The following is an 18,926-nucleotide window of genomic DNA, read 5'->3' on the forward strand; positions in this document are numbered from 1 at the left end:
TCAAGTAGCAGGGGTCGCTACTGGCTGGGCGGTATTTTCACGGCAAATACTTGCCCACTGCCGGGAGACTCTCTGGAGAAGTCCAAGCCGCCGCCACCCTCCTCTGTAGAGCCATGTAGAACGGCAGTACCGGGTCAGTTGGTGGACCTTGGTCGAGGATATCCGTGAGGTCATCCTGAAGAAAATCCCCTGGGGGAGCAGATCACCCCAAGTACTCGGTGACCCTAGACATAAGGCGCCAGTACGAGGAGTCGGCATGGGTGCCAAGCTCAGGCCTACAAAACTCCACCTCCGGAGAGGTGTCCAGACCACTGTTGTCGTGCAGGGACTGACGCAGGTCCTCAATCTGGCTATGGCCTGAGAGAATCTCATCTGGCACCATATCAGGAACCATGCCATCATCAGAGCCCTCATCCACCTCCGAAATGTACTCAAGATGGCGGAAAGTGGGCACAGAATGGGGAACAAAGCCATGCTTGACCTTGGCCAGAGCCTTTCTAGGGGGTGCCACCGTGCCCTGGGGTACCCCGGTCGAAACAGCGTCGAAAGATGTCGAGGGCGTCGAGTGAATCGGCGTTGACGCCGAACGCGGCGCCGACAGCATCGACACAGGCCTCGAGGACGGAGCCCCGAGCGTGTCTCTCGACATCCTGGGCGCCGATGGCATCGACGACTTCCTCGGAGGCAGAGCCTCAAGAGAGTCCCTCGACGACCTCGGCACCACAGGCGTCGACGTCTTCCTCGAAGACATCACAGGCTCACGCGGTCTCGAGCGCGTCAAGGACCGGGACCTGGAACGGGCATGACTAGAATGATTCCCCTTGTCCGAGCGGGACTGCTCCCGCAAATCGTGCCGACCACCCGAGCCTGAAGGCGTACGAGCGGTGTCTCTAGTCCGATCACGAACGACTCCACTCGGAGGCGCGGACGGATCAGTGCCCTGCGATTCGAGAATCGCTAGCATTTTCTTACCGAAGGAAGCCCATTCCTCCGGCGTCGCATGCTTGGTGGGATAAGCGACCCGCCGACGGGCGGAGTCCTCGGAGGAGGACGGGGAAGGCGACCGATGACGGCGCTTCCGGGAGTGCCTCAAAGAGGCAGAGGAGTGGCGGGACCCACTCCTCGAATCGTCCGTCGAAAGCCCCATGGACCTCGCATTCCGGGGCTTGGACACCTTACCGACCGACAGTTTCTTCTTGCGTTCCCGCAAGGCTTTGGACGTAAGTAACTGGCAGTCGACACAATCATCCTTGTCATGGGCCTCCCCGAGGCACCAGAGGCAGGTGTCGTGCGAGTCCGTCACCAACATCTTGGACCCGCAGTACCCGCACTTCTTGAAGCCCGGACGCGGGGTGGAAGAAGAGGTAGACATCTTGAAGGACTTAAACCTCACAAACGAACAGGTTCGAAGAACCGAAAGAACAGAAACTCCAAAGAGTCGAGGCACGCCGAGATCTCCGAAGCGAAGACGTTCGTGGAAAAAACAGAACTGAGGCTACGGGCGTTGTGCGTCCTACTTATAACATCCAGTGACGTCGGAGGAGGTCCTCGAGGGCGGCGTATCGACGTCATTGACGCAGGACGCAGACACCGAAAGATTTTCCGAAGCAGCACAGCTGTGGTGATTACGGTCATAGATATGGAATACGTCGGAGGACCCAATCCCCTCAAATCAATGTTACCCGTGCTCTGGTTCTCTCCAGGCTAGACTACTGCAACAGCTTCCTCCTTAATCTTTCTTCATTCACCCTGCGACCCCTCCAGCTAACTCAGAATAGGGCAGCAAGACTTATCCTTGGCCTCAAGCCCAGGGACCGCATCTCTCCTGCCCTAAAAATCCTTCAGTGGCTCCGGTCTCAGCACAGATTATATTCATATCCGTCTGTATCATCCACAAGGCAATCCGGGGCTGGGGACCACTCTATCTTCAACATTTCCTGACCAAATAATCTCCTTCTAGACTCCTTCTTTCCTCTGCCACCAGCTCCCTGTGTGTTAAGCGGTTTGCCAAACAGAGAGCTGGTGGGCGATCACTTTTCTCGGCTGGGTCCGTCCTGTGGAACAGCCTCCCTCTACCTCTGCGTCTTGAGTACGACCTCCTTAAGTTCTGAAAAAGCCTCAAGACCTTTCTCCTCCTCTCTTCCCTGCTAATCTTACAGTAGCGTGACTGATGTGCAGGGCCCTTATGGGCACTCGGGGCACTGACCCCCCTCATCTCTCATCCCAGCTGCTGTCTTTCTACTGCACTTACTTGGGATCACCCTACCCAAGGGTGGTTTGCACTTACGTTCTTCTCCTCTTAGCACTTACCCTGAGCATTGCATCACAGCACCTATCCCTCCCCCCTCCTCATCTGCACGTTCTGGACACTCACAAGGCATAGTAGGTTCATCTCCCCCTCCTTTTTATTCTCATTATTTGTTTGTACTAATAATTCAATTATTTATCATTGCTGTAATTCATTGTCTGCCTTCCCCTGTCCCCTCCCTGTTTGCCCTGTGGGCATTTTTAAACAGTTTTGCTAATATAATAAACGCCTAACAAATGACCAATAAATAAAATAAATAGAAATGACCTGTGAAACCAATAAAAATCCCCCTTTCCCTCCACCAAGAAAACTGCCCTACAGTATAAAATGCCTTTGGTTGGGCATTTTGTTGAATCGGAACACACTAATAATGATCTAGATTGGTATATTATAGAAACCCTCATTACAGATAACAGAAACCTTTCAATTTCTAACGGGCTCTGCAGGCTAGAGAAATGCTGGATAACCTGTTTGGGCACTCATCAAACTGGTCTAAACGAGCAATTAGACTGGTCTGCTCTATTTCCAAGGTAATTGATGAATGGGCTTGCAAAGTCAGTCTCCCCCTTCACAAGGTTATACAAACCACCCAGTTACTAACAAACCACTCATGCTTTTGGTGTAATGGCATCCAACCCCATGTGAGTCATTATCCACTTTCTCTCACTCCGTGTACTTCTTGCTGGTGACCCACTCATGCAAGACAGGTTGGTTTACACCATCAGGGTCCAGCTTGAACAGACGGCCCTCTGCCTCAACAGATTCCAATATGACCGCCATATTTGAGCTTTGTTATGTTACCTTAATATATTTATAGGGTGCCAAAGCCTGTGGGCATTCAGGCTCCACAGCAGAGGCAAGATGGTTAACATTACATTGATATGATATGATATGATAGTTTATTTATATAGCGCCTATACACAAAGTGTTTCAAAGCGCTTCAAAGAGGGAGGGGAACAAAGGAAAATACAGTTACATTCAGCAAAAGTCCTTGAAGCAGTACAGAATGTTAAAATAACTATCATAATAGGCCTGTCGACATTTCTGATAGTGCAAGTGCATTGAACAAGTAAGGCAAGAGGTAATGGATAGAAGGAGAACAAAGCAAGCAGTAACATTACTATGTCTGACGACAATTTACGCAGTGCAGGTGGTAACAAGAGGAGGGGTGGGAGGGGGGCAAGGTTACGGAGGGGAAAGGAGAACAAGGCACGATACTGAACAAAAATGTCAGTGACAAATTTGAAAGTAGGGGAGGGGGGAGGAAGAGAACAAGGGGGGAGGAGGGGGGACAGACAGCTGCTATCGAGAGTCACGGAACAAACGATAGGAGTAAGTGCTAGGAGGGGGAAGTCAGAGAGGAGGAGAAGGAGTGGGGAGTAGGAAGGTAGTAGAAGAGGATGGATGTGAGGAGGTGGGAAGGGAAGGAGGCAGAAAGGGGGGTGGAACGCAGAGCAAAGAGGGTGGAGCAGGCAACTCGGGGGGAAAGGGGGGACACAGGCACTCACGGAGGGGCAGGGGAGGGCACACGGGCAGTCACGGTGGGGCAGGGGGGCACACAGGCAATCACGGAGGGGCAGGGGGGCACACAGGCACTCACGGAGGGGGAGGGGGGCACACAGGCACTCACGGAGGGGGAGGGGGACACACAGGCACTCACGGAGGGGCAGGGGGGCACACAGGCACTCACGGAGGGGCAGAGGGGCACACGGGCACTCACGGAGGGGCAGGGGGCACACAGGCACTCACGGAGGCAGGGGGGCACACAGGCACTCACAGAGGGGCAGGGGGGAACAGGCACTCACGGAGGGGCAGGGGGGCACACAGGCACTCACGGAGGGGCAGGGGGGCATACAGGCACTCACGGAGGGGCAGGGGGGCACACAGGCAGTCACGGAGGGGCAGGGGGGCACACAGGCACTCACGGAGGGGGGCCTGCGATCCGGCGTACCGCGGTGGACAGCGGTAGACAGGGCCTTCGTTGTGGGCCTTAGGTGGTGCGGCCGGCCCCCGCCTCCCGGTTGCAGCCATTGGCTAAATGGGCCAATTGCAACCAATGGGAGAGGGGGCAGGGGCTGGCCCACCAAAGCAGGAAACAAATCACATATTCCTCAAAATGGCAAACAAAACGAAAGAACATTGAAGTGCCGGTCTAGTGTGCTTCAGAGGCATTCTGTTTGTGCCACTGTGTTTATATACACTGTTTTCTAGGCAACGCGGCTTGCACACACAGCCTGCACTGTGCCACGGTTCGCAATATCGGGAGCCATGCCTGGCTTTGACAACATGGTCGCTGAACATAGTACTTTATACTTAACATTAGGGAACTTTCAGTCAGTGCACTGTTTCAGTGTTTTGATACTGGTACTGAATAGAATTTTGCATTGACAGTCGGTCCATTCTCAATTTTTTTTAGCATGAATGTTCTACACTGGAAGTGAGACTTCCACCCTGTGCCGTCCTAGTGAGTGACTAAAGGTACCTTTAATGACTGTTTTTTGCCAGCATGTATGACCTGGTTCGTAACAATGTTTGAATCTAGACGAAATGTTGCTCTGACTCATCTGTCCTTCATGTGTCCTACAAACACTACTATTGTACGCACATGCTCTAACTTTTAACCAATTGACAAACCTTACAGTGAGGCATTCCTTGTGTCTCCAGATAGGACAGTCCCTCCACAACAGGAATGTACCCTTAAATGGTGTAACCCATTACACCATTAAGGGTACCGGGGGTTGCGGAGGTGTCCCCCAATCTCCTTAAATGGTATAATGGGTCCGGGTGTTGCAGGGGTGTCCCCTGCATCCTTTACACGGATTGCGGCGGCAAAACCACAGCCTTTTTGCCACGATATTCTGTATCCACGGCCATTTTTGCCGCAATTTTAACACATGGAACCGTCGAAACACATGTAGGCTGAAAAAAGTAAGGCTTAAAAAATTATAAAAGGAAAAACAATTTTTCTGTGACTCGTATCAATTTAATTGATATTCACCCAGCGGCCTTGGATACTTGGTTTGAACATATGCAAATCACAAGTGAAGTGTGTCAATGTATATCATAGGCTAGCACAACCAATCAGACCTATACTCATTTTTTGTATTAGTTTTAGATGTGGCAAATCGGTCAAGTGACTATAGGAGACTGATAATATGTATATAGGTGGTAGCTAATGAGGGTGATGGGATAATACTGTATACTGTTTGCGTCACAAGTGGCGATTTTCTGCTATTTAATGGACTGCATTCATTGAACTAACCCAGTGGGCTCCGTGGCAGTTGGGTTCTATGGCACCCTCTGTCACCTTTCTGTATACAGAATACATTTTGTTTTCCTTGCAAAGAGGTGCACCAAGCTTTTTTCCTTAGGGGATTGATTGCTTTTCTTTGGCATGGTTGTCTGGAAGTTTAGCTTACAGATGCCAATATATCAACTTCAATGTACATGTCTATTTTTTTCAGATGTAATTCATTTACAACATTTTTGAATTGCGAACAATTGTTAGAAACATTTGCAGAACTTTGTTATTTTCACTGCAGCATCTTTCGAGATTGCTGCGCTGGTAGAGTGGCTAGGTGATACACCACACTAAGTTCATGTGTTTATGTGATGTAATTTATGTAATTATCTCCAACATGGGTGTTATTCAAGATTATGTCATTTTCTCTCTTTTCTTTGTTTGACTTTGTGTCTGCCTTGCTTTGGTTTTTGATTATTATTTGAGACCAATTCATTACATCTTGCTTTTTTTTAACATTACTCTATTTTTGTAATAAATTGTTATGAGCAGTTTCGACTCTCACTGGTTTATATGTCGGTGCACAGGGAGTGCTCCCTATTTTGTACAAGGGGGAAAAAGCTGCAGGTTTAAATCTATATAAATAAAAATCTAAATGCTTGTTTGTTCAAAATCTTAAATCTCCGAAAGTTCTTCACTGATTGCTTTGAAATTTTGACACAACCTTGCATTCGAATAGGCACGTATTTTTATATACTTACTATACATAGATGTCACACCTGTGACAGGTAGTAAAAACATACTTTTTCTGAAAAACAGTGCAATCTGTTGGATGTAAAAGCAACACACGCTATGCTAAACATTTCACTGCAAAACAGCACCATCTGTTGGACATAAAAGCATCACACGCTATACTAAATATTTTACGATTCCATTTCAATGTTTCCGTGGCTCAAATATGTGCCGAGGAAGCAGCAGAGCGATATGCGGGCAGACTTCAGAATGCACGGTTGCAAGCACGGTGATCGCGTTCTGCAGCTTCAGATCTGCTTCGTTCTCAACAGAATGAACTCGACAGGCTAAGAGTTGCCGAAAGATGTCAACGAGAAACAGCAGATCAGCGTCACACACGACTCCGTGCTCAGCAATCACGCGATTCTGAGCACAGAGAGTGGGCTCTTGGCGTAAAAGGCAGATTTTTTTCGGAAAGGGAGTAACACATCTGGATACATTTGACTATCCATTTCAAGATGGCACCTTTAGAGACACGATCTCCCTCTCTGCCTGTAGCTACGGAGACAAACAGTTGGTCTGTCTTTCTTAGCAGTCTGGTCTTGTCTACATAGTAGAGGACCGCTCTTCGCACATCTAGAGTGTGTAGTTTCACCTTAGCAGAGCTTTGGGGTTCTTGGAAGAAGGCTGGTAGCTCAATGGACTGGTTAATGTGGAATTTTGAAATGAACTTAGGTGAGAACCTAGGGTGTGTTCGTAGAACCAGTTTATCCTTATGAACAGTAAAGAATGGATCCTGCACTGACAGAGCCTGAATTTCACTGACCCTTCTTATGGATGTAATGGCTACTAAGAAGGCAGTCTTATAGGTCAGGTGTTTGAGACTAGTTTTATGCATGGGTTCAAACGGGGGGCCCATGAGTTTAGCAAGCACCACATTAAGGTCCCATGCTGGTGGTGGGTTGGAAATTGGAGGGTGTAGTCTCTTTACCCCTTCCATGAAAGCTTTAACCACTGGTACTTTCCACCACGACACCTTGTTATGGGAGGTGGTGTAGGCTGATAACGCTGCCAGGTGTACCTTGAGTGAATTAAATACCAACCCTGCGTCCAGCAGGTGGAGCATGTAGGTGCAATATTGGAAGGAGTACACTCAACTGGGTCACCATTTGTGTTCTTCTAGGAGGGGATCTCTGCTCAAGGCGTCCGCTAGTGAATTGAGATCCCCTGGAACATGTTGAGATGACAGGTAAATGTTCCATCTGAGTGCCCATTTCCAAATTTTCGGAGCGAGCTTGGACAGATTTGGCGAACGAGTCCCTCCCTGTTTGTTTATGTAAAACATAGCTGTCGTGCTGTCTGTTAAGATCTGCACGGACAGGTTCAAAAGGTGGGGTTCGAACGCTCGAAGCGCTCGAAAGGCTGCCAGAAGCTCTAGTAGATTTATGTGATTCTTAGCCACTGTGTGGGTCCAGAGACCCTGAGCTGTGTGGTGAAGGAGGTGTGCTCCCTACCCTGACAGGGATGGATCTGTAGTGACTACGGCCTGTATCTCAGGGTCGTAAAAGGGTTTCCCCTTTGACAGGTTCTCTCTTGTCCACCAGTGAAGACTCTGTACTAGTGTTGGCGAAATGACCACTAGATCGTCTCACTGACCACTTGCCTGAGACCACTGTTTCGCCAACCATTCCTGCATGGGTCGCATGCGCAGGCGCGCGTGGGGAACCAGGTAAATACATGACGCCATCATGCCTAGCAAACACATCGCTTTGCGCACCCTTATCTGGCTACCTGGCTGATATTGAGGAATTTGCAGTAGTAGATTCCGAATTCTTTCCCCTGATGGAAAGGCCAACCCCCTCTTGCGTGTTTAGGACAGCTCCTAGGAACTGTTTGAAGGTGCTTGGCACCAGGCTTGATTTTTTCTCGTTGATTGAGAACCCCAATTCGAAGAGGAGGTTGATTGTTCTTTGGATGTTGGAACTGCAAATTACTGGGGTTTCCCCCGTGATGAGCCAGTCGTCGAGGTAAGGGTACACTGGGATTGCCTCCCTGCGTAGGTGTGCAGCCACCACTGCCAGTACCTTGGTGAATACCCTTGGAGCCGAGGCTATACCGAAGGGCAGCACCTTGAACTGGTAGTGCTGACCGTCCACCTGGAAGTGCAAGAATCCTCTGTGCGCTGGGAACATGGAAATATAAAAATAGGCATCTTTCATGTCCAATGTTGCCATGTAATCTCCCTTTTTTAGGAGGGGGATTAACTCTTGGAGCGTAGTCATGCGAAATTTTTGGGGCTTGACATACTTGTTTGCAAGGCGTAAATCTAATACTGGGCGCATTGTCAAATCTTTTTTTGGCACAAGGAAGTAAGTTGAATAAATACCCTCGTTTACCTGGTTGCCCGGGACGAGTTCTATCGCGTCCTTTGCAAGAAGATTGACGATTTCCTCGAGGAGGATCTTTTGGTGGTCCAGGGAGCGTATTTTTTGTCTTGGAGGGTGGTTGCGGGGGCGCTCCAGCAGTTTGATGCAGTATCCCGCAGACACTATGGACAGCACCCATCTGTCCGAGGTGATCCCTTCCCATGCTTGGGTGAAGTTGGAAATGCGCCCCTCTACTGGGATGCATGGGAAGGGACCCTGAGCGGAGCGTCACTGTTTGCTGGGAGGCGTACCGCCTCTGCCTGGGCTGCCTCTCCCTCTACCGCGGCCCCTCTTGTTACCTCTACCGTAACTTTGGGTACCTTGTTGGTTGCCACCCCATGATGTACCCTGCCCCTGTGAGTAATTGGAACCCCTCTGGAAATTTTGTCCGCGTGAGCGATGAAAATTATTATTATCCCCTCTTTGGTTAGTGGGTTTGTTAGTCAATTGTCCCAGGGACTTTAGGGTATAATATTCATCCTTGGCAGTTTTGAGTGCCTCCTCTACTGCTTTGCCAAACAAGACATTTGGTTCCACCGGGATGTCAATAAGAGTAGCCTGGGTCTCGGGTTTAAACCCTGACTGTCTGAGCCAAGCGTGTCTTTTGATGACAGTGCTCTCTGCGATGAGCCGGCCTGCATTATCTGCGGCGTCAAAGGTCGCCTTTAGAATGCACCCGGACATGGATCTACCCTCCGACGCAATCTGGGCTAACTGGCCCTTTAGTGGTTCAGGTGCGGAGGCGAGGAGGGCAGATACCTGCTCCCACTGGTGGAAATCATAGCTTGCCAGCAGAGTGGTGGTATTGGCGGTAAGCGGAAGTGGAGGCCACTTTTCTTCCTAGCCCATATATCCACTTGCTCTCCTTGTCTGGGGGAGCTTCAGATGATGATAATAGAGGTGTCCCCGCTCTTTTCCTGGTGGTAGTGACTACCAACGAGTCAGGCTTAAGTTGGCCCCTTATATAAAGTGGGTCTGACTGGGAGGCCCTGAACAATTTTTCAGTTCTGGGATTCACAGCCCTAGTGAGATTAGGGGTGAGGAGGGAAGGGTCAATTCTGCGTTGGATGGACTTCAGAATTGGTATGGCTTGGGCAACAGGTTTCTTATCCCCCATGATCTCTTTTGCAATGTCCCTCTCTTCTTGAGCCCCTTGAGTGTCTATGTGAAAATGCTCTGCAGCTCTAGCTAAGACCTCATTCAGTAGAGGCTGATTATCCACAGGTGAGTCAGTGACCGGTGTTTTTTTGTTAACAGGCGAGTCTAGATTATAGACCTCTGCCTCGTCTTCCTCCTCCTCATCCTGGTCCTCGTCGTCTCTGTAATAATCGACACCCGCTTGGTTGTCCAGCATTTGTATATCTGGGTCTTCAGCATACTGGTGGTATGGTTGAATAGAGAATGGGCCCTGAGCTGGAGTTTCATTACGATCTCTTACTAGGGGGCCGAGGGTCTTTGGATCCTGAAGGAGTAGAGTTGTCAGGGGTACTCAAGAAATTAGCTAAAGAAGACATTCTTCTCATCACCCTGTCGATGTCATCAGAGCTCCATTCCCTGGAACTGGGGATGACAACCTCCTGCTGAGGCTCCTCTCCTATTCCCATATCCTGTAGAGTGGGAGGGATAACTTTAGGCTTAGTGACAGGGTCAGGGGTCTTAGATGTATTCTTATCTGAGGACTTATGTTTGTCCTTCTGGACCTGGGGTGCAGATGTCGTCTCTGAAGACTTTTTCTGCTGTTTGTCCCCTTTACCATGGGTAGAGGAGTGTTTCCCTAATGGTTTGACTGTTTCAGAATCTTTCGACGCCTGGCGCCGAGATTCAGGGGGTGTGTTGGCTAGGTGCCGTGTCTTTAGAGTGTGTGCGTCGAGACTCTGAGGCAGACGTGGAAAGTGCTGCCGGAGCCGACTAAGCGTGCTGCTTGGGGGTGGAGGTCGGAGCTGTCTTCTGACGACCATACCTCTGTGACTTTGGGGAGTGAGCCACTCTTGGCAATCATGGACGGTTGCTGTGCGTCGGAAGGCGATCTCGACCTGGAACGCCCAGAGGACACCGATTCTGTGGACCTCTCTCTATGTGCCTCTTCCTTCCGAGCGCTCGACACATGTGTCGAGTCTCGGCTGGGGTTAGTGTGCTTAGGTGCAGTAGTACGGGTAGCGCTCGTGTCGCCGGGTGTGGTCCCCATAACTGCCCTGTCGGACAATCCTCCGAGGCCGGGGACTCGCGCTTGGGTGTCTTCGACGCCCCTGTGCCCTCGCCGTCCGAAACGGCGGCGTTGCTGCCATCACTGAAGGAACCCACTGCCTCCATGGCCTCGAGCTGCCTGGCGTAATGGGCCCAACGTTTAGTGGAGCGGTCCTTTAGTGTTTTAGCCTTAAAGAGCTTACACGCTCTTTAGTTAGCTTCGGGGTGATCCCTAGGCAAACAAAGATTACAGGTGTTATGCTTGTCAACCCAAGGAAACTTGCGGTTGCACTTGGGGCAGAATATAAATGAAGTACTCTCCATATGTCACCATATGGCAGCGGGCGAGTGTATGTAGGAAATAAAGGGAGTTTTATATCCACCCCCCACTCTCCCCACTTGCAGGGCCGAGACCAGAGGCCTTCCGAGGCCCGGGCCGAGGCCAGAGACCTTCCGAGGACCAAAGTCCACTGTGTCGTCTCGATGGTTGTTCGTTCTTCAGACCGGCATCGATCTTTCGACGTGGGATTGGAAGAACAGGGTTTTTTAGATGAATTATGACAAAATGGCTGAAAGCCAGGGAACTCCGCAACAATGCTTCCGACAAGTATGGCGGAAAAAAACAATCTGAGGGTCCTACACGCGTGAGGGATCATGGGTACAGTGGACGTCACACTAGGGATAGTATTACTGGCACGCCCTATGTCGATGCCCATTTTCGAGTTACGAAAAACAAACTGTAATACTCTGCAGCTTCCACTAGATGTCGGCCTATGCACAGCATGTGATCTAAGCAGATTTTACAAGCCTCAGAAATACATATATAAAAAAGAGGAAAATGTAATATTCAAGATATCTGGCATCTTCTAGTAGCATTGCCAATTTCAATTTCCTTATGAGTGGCATTTCCTCTCAAGAACATTTACAATATCTAGAGTTCTCATTTGAATAGTTTCTCCTTTATGTAACAATAAGTACCTCACTAGATGCCACTAAATCTCGAAATAGAATGGCGACTAGCACAATCATTATCACCTCTTAGTCGGACAGTAATTTCGCCAGACCGAGTGGCAGCAATGGTAAACGAGTGGTAATTGGTACAAGGTGACCAACATGTGTTTTGACTAAGCTCTATTCCACCGATGAGCTCTAATAAAAGCATAACCCTTGTAAGGAGTTGCTTTCACTCTATTCCAGGTTGGCTTGAATATTTTTACCAATCCAAAAGCTATATTATTTTACGTGGAAAGGTGAACGCACAACATTTCTGGATTGGCATAAAGGACACCACACCAATCCAATTTGAGCAGGCAAAATATGAAGTGCATTCGCATGACTGATGCATTTGTCTGGGAATGTTCTCAACCTAAAATGGGAACTTACCCAGAGTTCCTGTTTCCCGTTTCGCATGGTGAAAATGAGTATTGTTTTTGCAAAAAGCAATAGAAGAATATTTGATGGCGAACAACAGTTTGTAGGTCAGCATATTTCCACAGGCAATATCCTTACATTTCCTGCTGACTTTCTCAACTTAAATGGTCTATTTTTTAACTAAATGAAATATGCACTGGGCTGTCGCAATCAAAGTGGATCTTTCTGCACATTCCAAAAAATCCAGCAGATGAGGTTTACTTCTATTCCATTTTCCTCTTTCTTCCAACTTCCCTTTGTCTTTCAGACTAGGAGACCAACACTCCCCACATGGTTTGGAAGCAACTATGCATGGGACGAAAATGACACAGAAAAGTAGCTCTTAGTTTGATACATTATTTGATCATGTTTTTTGCTATATAAAATGGTATGGCTCACAGAAGCTGGTTTCCATATTCATCAATACATATAACAGTATATTTTATTTTTGCGATGACCCTGCACAATCTTGTCAAGCCTAAATATGAAAAATAATCTACAAAAACAGAACCATTAGCAATAAATATTCCACGTTTGCTTCATTTTCAAAATATTAAACACTCTCTCCTTACTGTATACTGAGGGGACACCCTTCAGCAGTACCACGGTCAGGGACCCCGGCCAGAGTCCCCGACAGCACTTTCAGTCTTTTCTTGCACTCTGCAAAATCCTTGTTCGGGTGGAAATCTGTGGATGCAGAAAGTGGAAGTCCATCCCTTACCCGCACAACACAGGCAAAGAGGATCATGGACATCGTCCACATGAGGATTCATGAAGACAAAATCTAGAAATGGAAGAATACAACAAAGCTTAGATTGTACTGCCATTCGTAGAGTGTCATTTGTATGTCTAGATAAAAACAGAAAACACTGGCTTGCCGTATATTAGACTACCCCTTAACTATTTGCATGCTGAATTAGGTACCACATAAATCCCAAAATCCTACACTTGAAGTACAGGGTAGAAAATGCAAAAGGTGGTTAGTTATCCATCCAGTGTATGGACATCTTTTCCTCTTGCTATTGGACAAAGGCAACATGAAATGAGAAGGGTCTTCAAGAATTCAACAGAAACTATTAGAGTCACTATTAGGTGAGCATTTCTTGGAACAGTACCATACAAAGTGAATTTTACAGTTGAAAATTAGAAATGGCAGAAAGAGCTCAAAACCCTTTACCCGACATGAGCAGGAAAGATAGATTTCATCAACTCAGTGCCCACTTGTAAAGCCTTAATGAAATAATTGAGTTGCCAGTACTAATGTTTCAATACATTTTCTACTAATCACTTTACCTTGATGGTCAATTTTACCTCAAATTCCTGTGAAGTACTGCACTTAGACTACCAGCTCGTCTAATCTATCCAAGTGATTTTTATGTATGTGTTAAACTGAAATTATTTGCACTATAACATATTGTTAACTTGACAGAGTGCGCATCCGTGCAGGACATACAGAACTCACCTACTTAGCCAGCAGTTTACCTCAGTAGACAAGCCAAATATCTTAATTTCCAATTTGGAGCATGCCTGTCCCAATGGTGGTCATAAATTGCCATTTGACGTTTTTCCCTAAGGAGATTCTTCCAGGATTACTTTCGGATTGGCTCCTGCTAGAACCCGCATTTCTGAAATACATTTTTCTAGCACCTAATACATTCTGCACTATGGCGGATGTACCAAGGGACATCAAAGATTAATCAGTGTTGGTTAACTAAGTACTGACATAAAGGTCACGAAGACCAATGACCAGGTCGAGAAGGAAATGCAATTCAAACTGCTGTTTATTTGGGGAATAGAAAACAGGACGGCCAATCCAATTAATAGGGACTGCAATTGTAAACCAAATGAAAGTGAACAAGTCTTCTTGTATCCGGGTGTCCCATCAGTTAGAGGCAAAGTCTGGCACTAGCTTCTAATTTGGATGTAAAGGGGTTTTCCTGCACCTTTCTTCACTGTGCTTCTTGGGGTCTCTTCTCCTGGTTGCAAGTTCAAAGTTTCACAGGGATTCCGACCCTTCTTGCCTGTTTTTTTCTAGGTCTCTCTCCATAGCTCTCTATCTTCTTTTATGAGGGAACAAGGTTTGCTTTACTGCGATCATCAGAGCGGAGTTTGAGAGCCCTGGTCTGCTCCTTCCCACACAGTCTTGACTCTAGTCCCTTCAGTACTGCTTTACTACTGTTCTGGTGCTGCTCCTCCTCAAAGTCCTGCCATCTGTTGTTCCTCTACCCATCATGTGGGATTGACCCTTTCCAATCGGGATCTCACCACTGCCCACAATTTTGTGCACATAAAAGACTAATTTCCAATAAGTCTACGCTAGTATAGTGAATGTAAATAACTTTACCATGGAGTACCTTTTGTTTGAGCGATATGTGTGCTGGCAAGAGAGCAGCGCACAGTGTCCATTGTTAAACAAGGATTCATAAACAGGCATAGTGTCTAAACAAAATCACAAAATCTTGTTTGATTAACTCTAGCTCTTCGACAACTGCACTCAAAACAAACGGCAATGGTCAGTTTAACACTGCTCTTCTTGAAACAAGGAGATCCAATAACAATCGCAATTCTCAAATTCACAAAGAATACAACTTTAAAAAGAAGGGGTAAGTCTGTGGCCACTATTTTTGACAACAACAAAACATGGAGCGGATCTACCTCGAGAAGTAAAGAAATATGGACCTATTCATTTGATGTAGAGTAAAAATCTCTTTAGATTTACCCAAATATATTTTTTTTCTTTTTTTTTTTTTAAATCGATTTTTATAAAAACGACTCAGAGACCGCTCCGAACGGTCTTTCTAAATCGAACTGTCATGCCCCTGTGCACAAGTGTGCTCATGGGCTGACAGGAGCAGTCGGGCCAGACGGGAAGACGGAAGTTGTGGACGTTGAAGGTAATTGTATGAGTGTGTCTGTATCTGTGTGACTGTGGAGGGGAATGTGGGTGGCGTGGATGGGAAGGGGACAAGCGTAAATGTGTTTGCTGGGGAGTCAGGGAAGAGTGTTTTTTAGGTGGAAGGGGGTGGGTGAACTGGAGGAAAGGGGGGTTTGCGGGTTCAAACCCCCCAAAATAGTTATTATTCCATGTTTTAAAGGCGGCACAAAAATCAGGCAAAAAAAGTCTGTCTTTTTGGTGTCCGGCCTTTAAAATGCAGAATAATCAAACTGAACCATTTATTTAAATCAGCGGGTCACCCTGCTAGTCACACGTGTACGTCCTTACCTGGCAATTCTATCGATATGTACAATAATCCAATTCCACCTGAAGATTCTAATACATTGAAAGTTCGACCCATTACTAATGTGCCCTTCCTCTTAAAGATTTGAAGTCGTCTTGCCTATCTACAAATTCAGGCATAATTGGAAGAACATCATTTGTTGGGTCTTAGATAATCAGGCTTCAGAGCGGATCATTGCACGGAAACTGCTCTGCTAGATCTAAAAGCAAGCAGTCTTTAAATATGGACAATGGACATGTTTCTTTACTTTTGCTTTTAGACCTTTCCGCAGCCTTTGATAATGTGGATTTACTATTCTTTTTAACAGAATTCAGTCCAAGGCACTTTTTTCTAAAAAGGCGGCTGATTGAATTTTACCAGACAGATCGGTGAGAGTATTTTTTAAAGCGGCCATGACTTATCCTGTTAAGCTTCTGTGCAGGGTCCCACAGGGTTCCTGCCTGTCACCCACTTTATTTAACATTTTTACTAAACCTTTATTTGAGTTGTTGGACGAGGAAGACATTCTGTATACTAATTTTGCAAATGACACTCAAATCTTGTTACAATTTTCTGGTGACTACGAAGCAGACTGGTACAGGATTAATGCCTTTTTTGACATTATCCATAGTTGGGTGATACATAAAGGGCTGGCACTTAATTAGGCGAAAACTGAATGTATTCTTGTTTAGACACAGCAAATGCTTTATAAACGTCCTGCCTCATACAAGAGTTTTACTACTGCTGGCTGCTCAACAGACGTTATCTCTAAGGTCATAACTCTTGGTGTTTCTCCAGACTCACTTTCCATGAAATATCATGTTAATTCAATTACCTCCTCCTCGGATTGATATCTGAAGCTGAATTCGGCCATATATCTCTGTGACTAGTTGTGCCACACTCGCTCCGACAATAATCACAGCCAAAATAAATGATTGTGGGAGTCTTATTGTGGACAGCTCTCAGAGTAATCTGGCTAAACTACAAGTACTTCAGAATAACGCTGTTAGAATTGTGGCCCGTATCAAGCTCTGAACACATGATACTGCAGCTTGTTAAGCACTGCACTGGTTACCAGTGAAAGAAAAACTAATGTTTAGAATACTTCGCATTACCCACAAATATTTATTTGGGGAAAACACAGTTTATCTAAAACAGAGGTTTGACTGTAAAACAACAGTCACACACCTTAGGATCTCATCGGAGCCTCCTAGGATTAAGCCTGAGGGGCTGTAAACATGCTTTTAATGTTCTTGCCACTGACCTATGGAGCAAAGTATATCCGCATTTGTGCTCGGACACTTCTATTACTTCCTTTAGGAAAGCCCTAAAAACATTTTATATTATTTGATCTGTATAATGTGTGCATTATAATGGTAGTGGCAGTGTAAGGGGCAGTTCCCTGCAGTCATGTGTCCTGGCATGCGTAACAGTCATTATAGCTGTGCAGCTGAGCTTGAACGAAGGAGGAGCAGACCAGAGGTGCTGGCGCCGGGTTTAAGGGCCTAGCAGACCACCAAAGGCAGTCTAAGGGGCAGTTCCCTGCAGGAGTCTGCAGCAACCGGACGACCGTGAAAAGACCGCAAAAGGCATTGTTTGGCCTCTGAAGATGTGCCTTGTGAAACCTAATTTCACGCGCGAAGAAAACAGACATGCAAACCCAGCCGGTGACTGGTTGCTCACCTGTCAACCTTTGTCAGCACGTTCGAGTTTGTAAGCTCCACTCTAACGCTATACAGCGCACTGGTGACACAGCCAATATCTGCTCATGAACAGCTGAGCGAAACGGACTAAAGGGCTGGACACATTGCTGTGTGCTCTACTGCGGTTAACCTGATTGCCGGAAACGATGTGCAGCGGCGGATTTCTATATTGCTGTGTGAGGCAGCAAATGGTCCACTGTTGCCCATGGGGGTGAGCACTTTGAAAACCTGTGAATTCGTGTTTTGCCTAGATTCTGCCATGAGCTGTTGAACTCCTTAATTGCTGAGCTGATCATTCGCTTTTCCCCCCAGGACTTTTGTGACTTGTGCGAATATTTCTTTAAAATGTTTTTTTTCGTTATCTCCACTATGTTGGAACTGCACTGGAGTTTAAGCACTTGGAGCCAAAGTCGAGGAGTGGGGATTTCAGGGTAGCGGCTGCGCCAGTCTCTGATTGAGGTATCGTTTTTCTTACTTGACCTCCCTACAGACTTTCTTCCTTTCTTCTTTGCAAAATGTTCCTTAGGAGTCTGATCCAAATGTCACAACGTAAGCATCAGTTTTGAAACAGTGGCTCACTTAAGCATTTACATGGATTGCCTGCTGTTTATTGCCTGTCTACTGCTAACTTGTGCTGCCCTGCAACTCTTGTAAACCTGAGCCCTCCCGGAAGGGAGGCTCAAGGGCGTAAACTGGGAGGTGGGGGGTTTGTGTTGGGTCCAGTAGGGCAGCAGGTGCTGCCCGATTTAGCATGCACATGTTTGGGCGGGCAGCTGGGACCCCAGGACAATGGAGACCCATAGCCATACTGCCATATTCTCCAGAAAAGCGAGGGTACGGGGGGGGGGGGGCAGGTGACAACAGGTAGTCCTGCCCTCTGTCACCTAGCATCAAAGGTCCCCCTTCCCATCCGGGCGGACGCAGAGCAAGGGCCTTTGAAGCTCAAAGAGGGGCTGCCTTGCCCCCAGGCAAAAACATGCCTATATCCTGCAAAGGAAGGTAGCCCCTCTCATTCTTTGCCTCTCCTTCTGACGACTCCAGCAGGCACGTACTGCTGTCAGAAGAAAAAATACCTCCCTCGCACCCTGCACACAGCTTCTAAGAACCCCACTAGCGGGGGCCAGGTACATTCTAGAACTTACACAAACACTAGGAGAGGCTAAAACGCCGCCCTAAAAACTAAACTCAACACCACTTTAAACGCTTTAAACCCACCAAGGGGTTACAATACTCAGTCATGTAAGACCCAGGCGCACAGAAGCCACCACCTAAGAAAACAAAGCAATTAAAACCCAGAGGGGACCAGAAAATAGTGGCTCAGGAGCGGAGAGAACCCCAATTAGAGCACCTAGGAGGTAACTTTCTAAACACAAGTGGATCACGAGCCAGGAAGGTTCTTAGTAAGGCTCCTGGAACCCACCCCCGCTAGAAAATCAATGCAAGGTAAGCACTCAAGGGGTCTTACAAAACGCAAATGGAGCATGAGCAAGGTAGAGTCCTAGCAAGCCTTCAAGAACCCACTGCCGTTGTTAAGCTATGCCACATATGAGAGAGCAGGGGGGTTCTGTCAAAACACAAGTGGATTATGAGCAGAAAAATGTACTAGTAAGGCTCTAGAACCCACCCCTGCTGGAAAATAAGCAATCAAAAGCGCAGAGGGGGTCTCATTGCACAAGTGGATCAGGAGCAGGGTAAGACCCTAGT

The 18,926-nt window shown here is 47.3% G+C and overlaps 1 protein-coding gene across 1 annotated transcript in view; it reads right to left on the bottom strand.

Moving 5' to 3' along the window:
* Positions 1-18,926, bottom strand: part of SEC22C (SEC22 homolog C, vesicle trafficking protein) — a 375,963-nt gene that overhangs the window by 215,027 nt on the left and 142,010 nt on the right. The window contains exon 2 of the mRNA XM_069647907.1: positions 12,874-13,085. Within this exon, the coding sequence (XP_069504008.1) occupies positions 12,874-13,064 (191 nt within the window). The 5' untranslated portion in view covers positions 13,065-13,085. The remainder of the gene's footprint in view (positions 1-12,873; positions 13,086-18,926) is intronic.

The sequence above is a fragment of the Ambystoma mexicanum genome, chromosome 2q, assembly GCF_040938575.1.
Source record: "Ambystoma mexicanum isolate Mex_15411 chromosome 2q, UKY_AmexF1_1, whole genome shotgun sequence".
In the NCBI taxonomy this organism is placed as follows: domain Eukaryota; kingdom Metazoa; phylum Chordata; class Amphibia; order Caudata; family Ambystomatidae; genus Ambystoma; species Ambystoma mexicanum.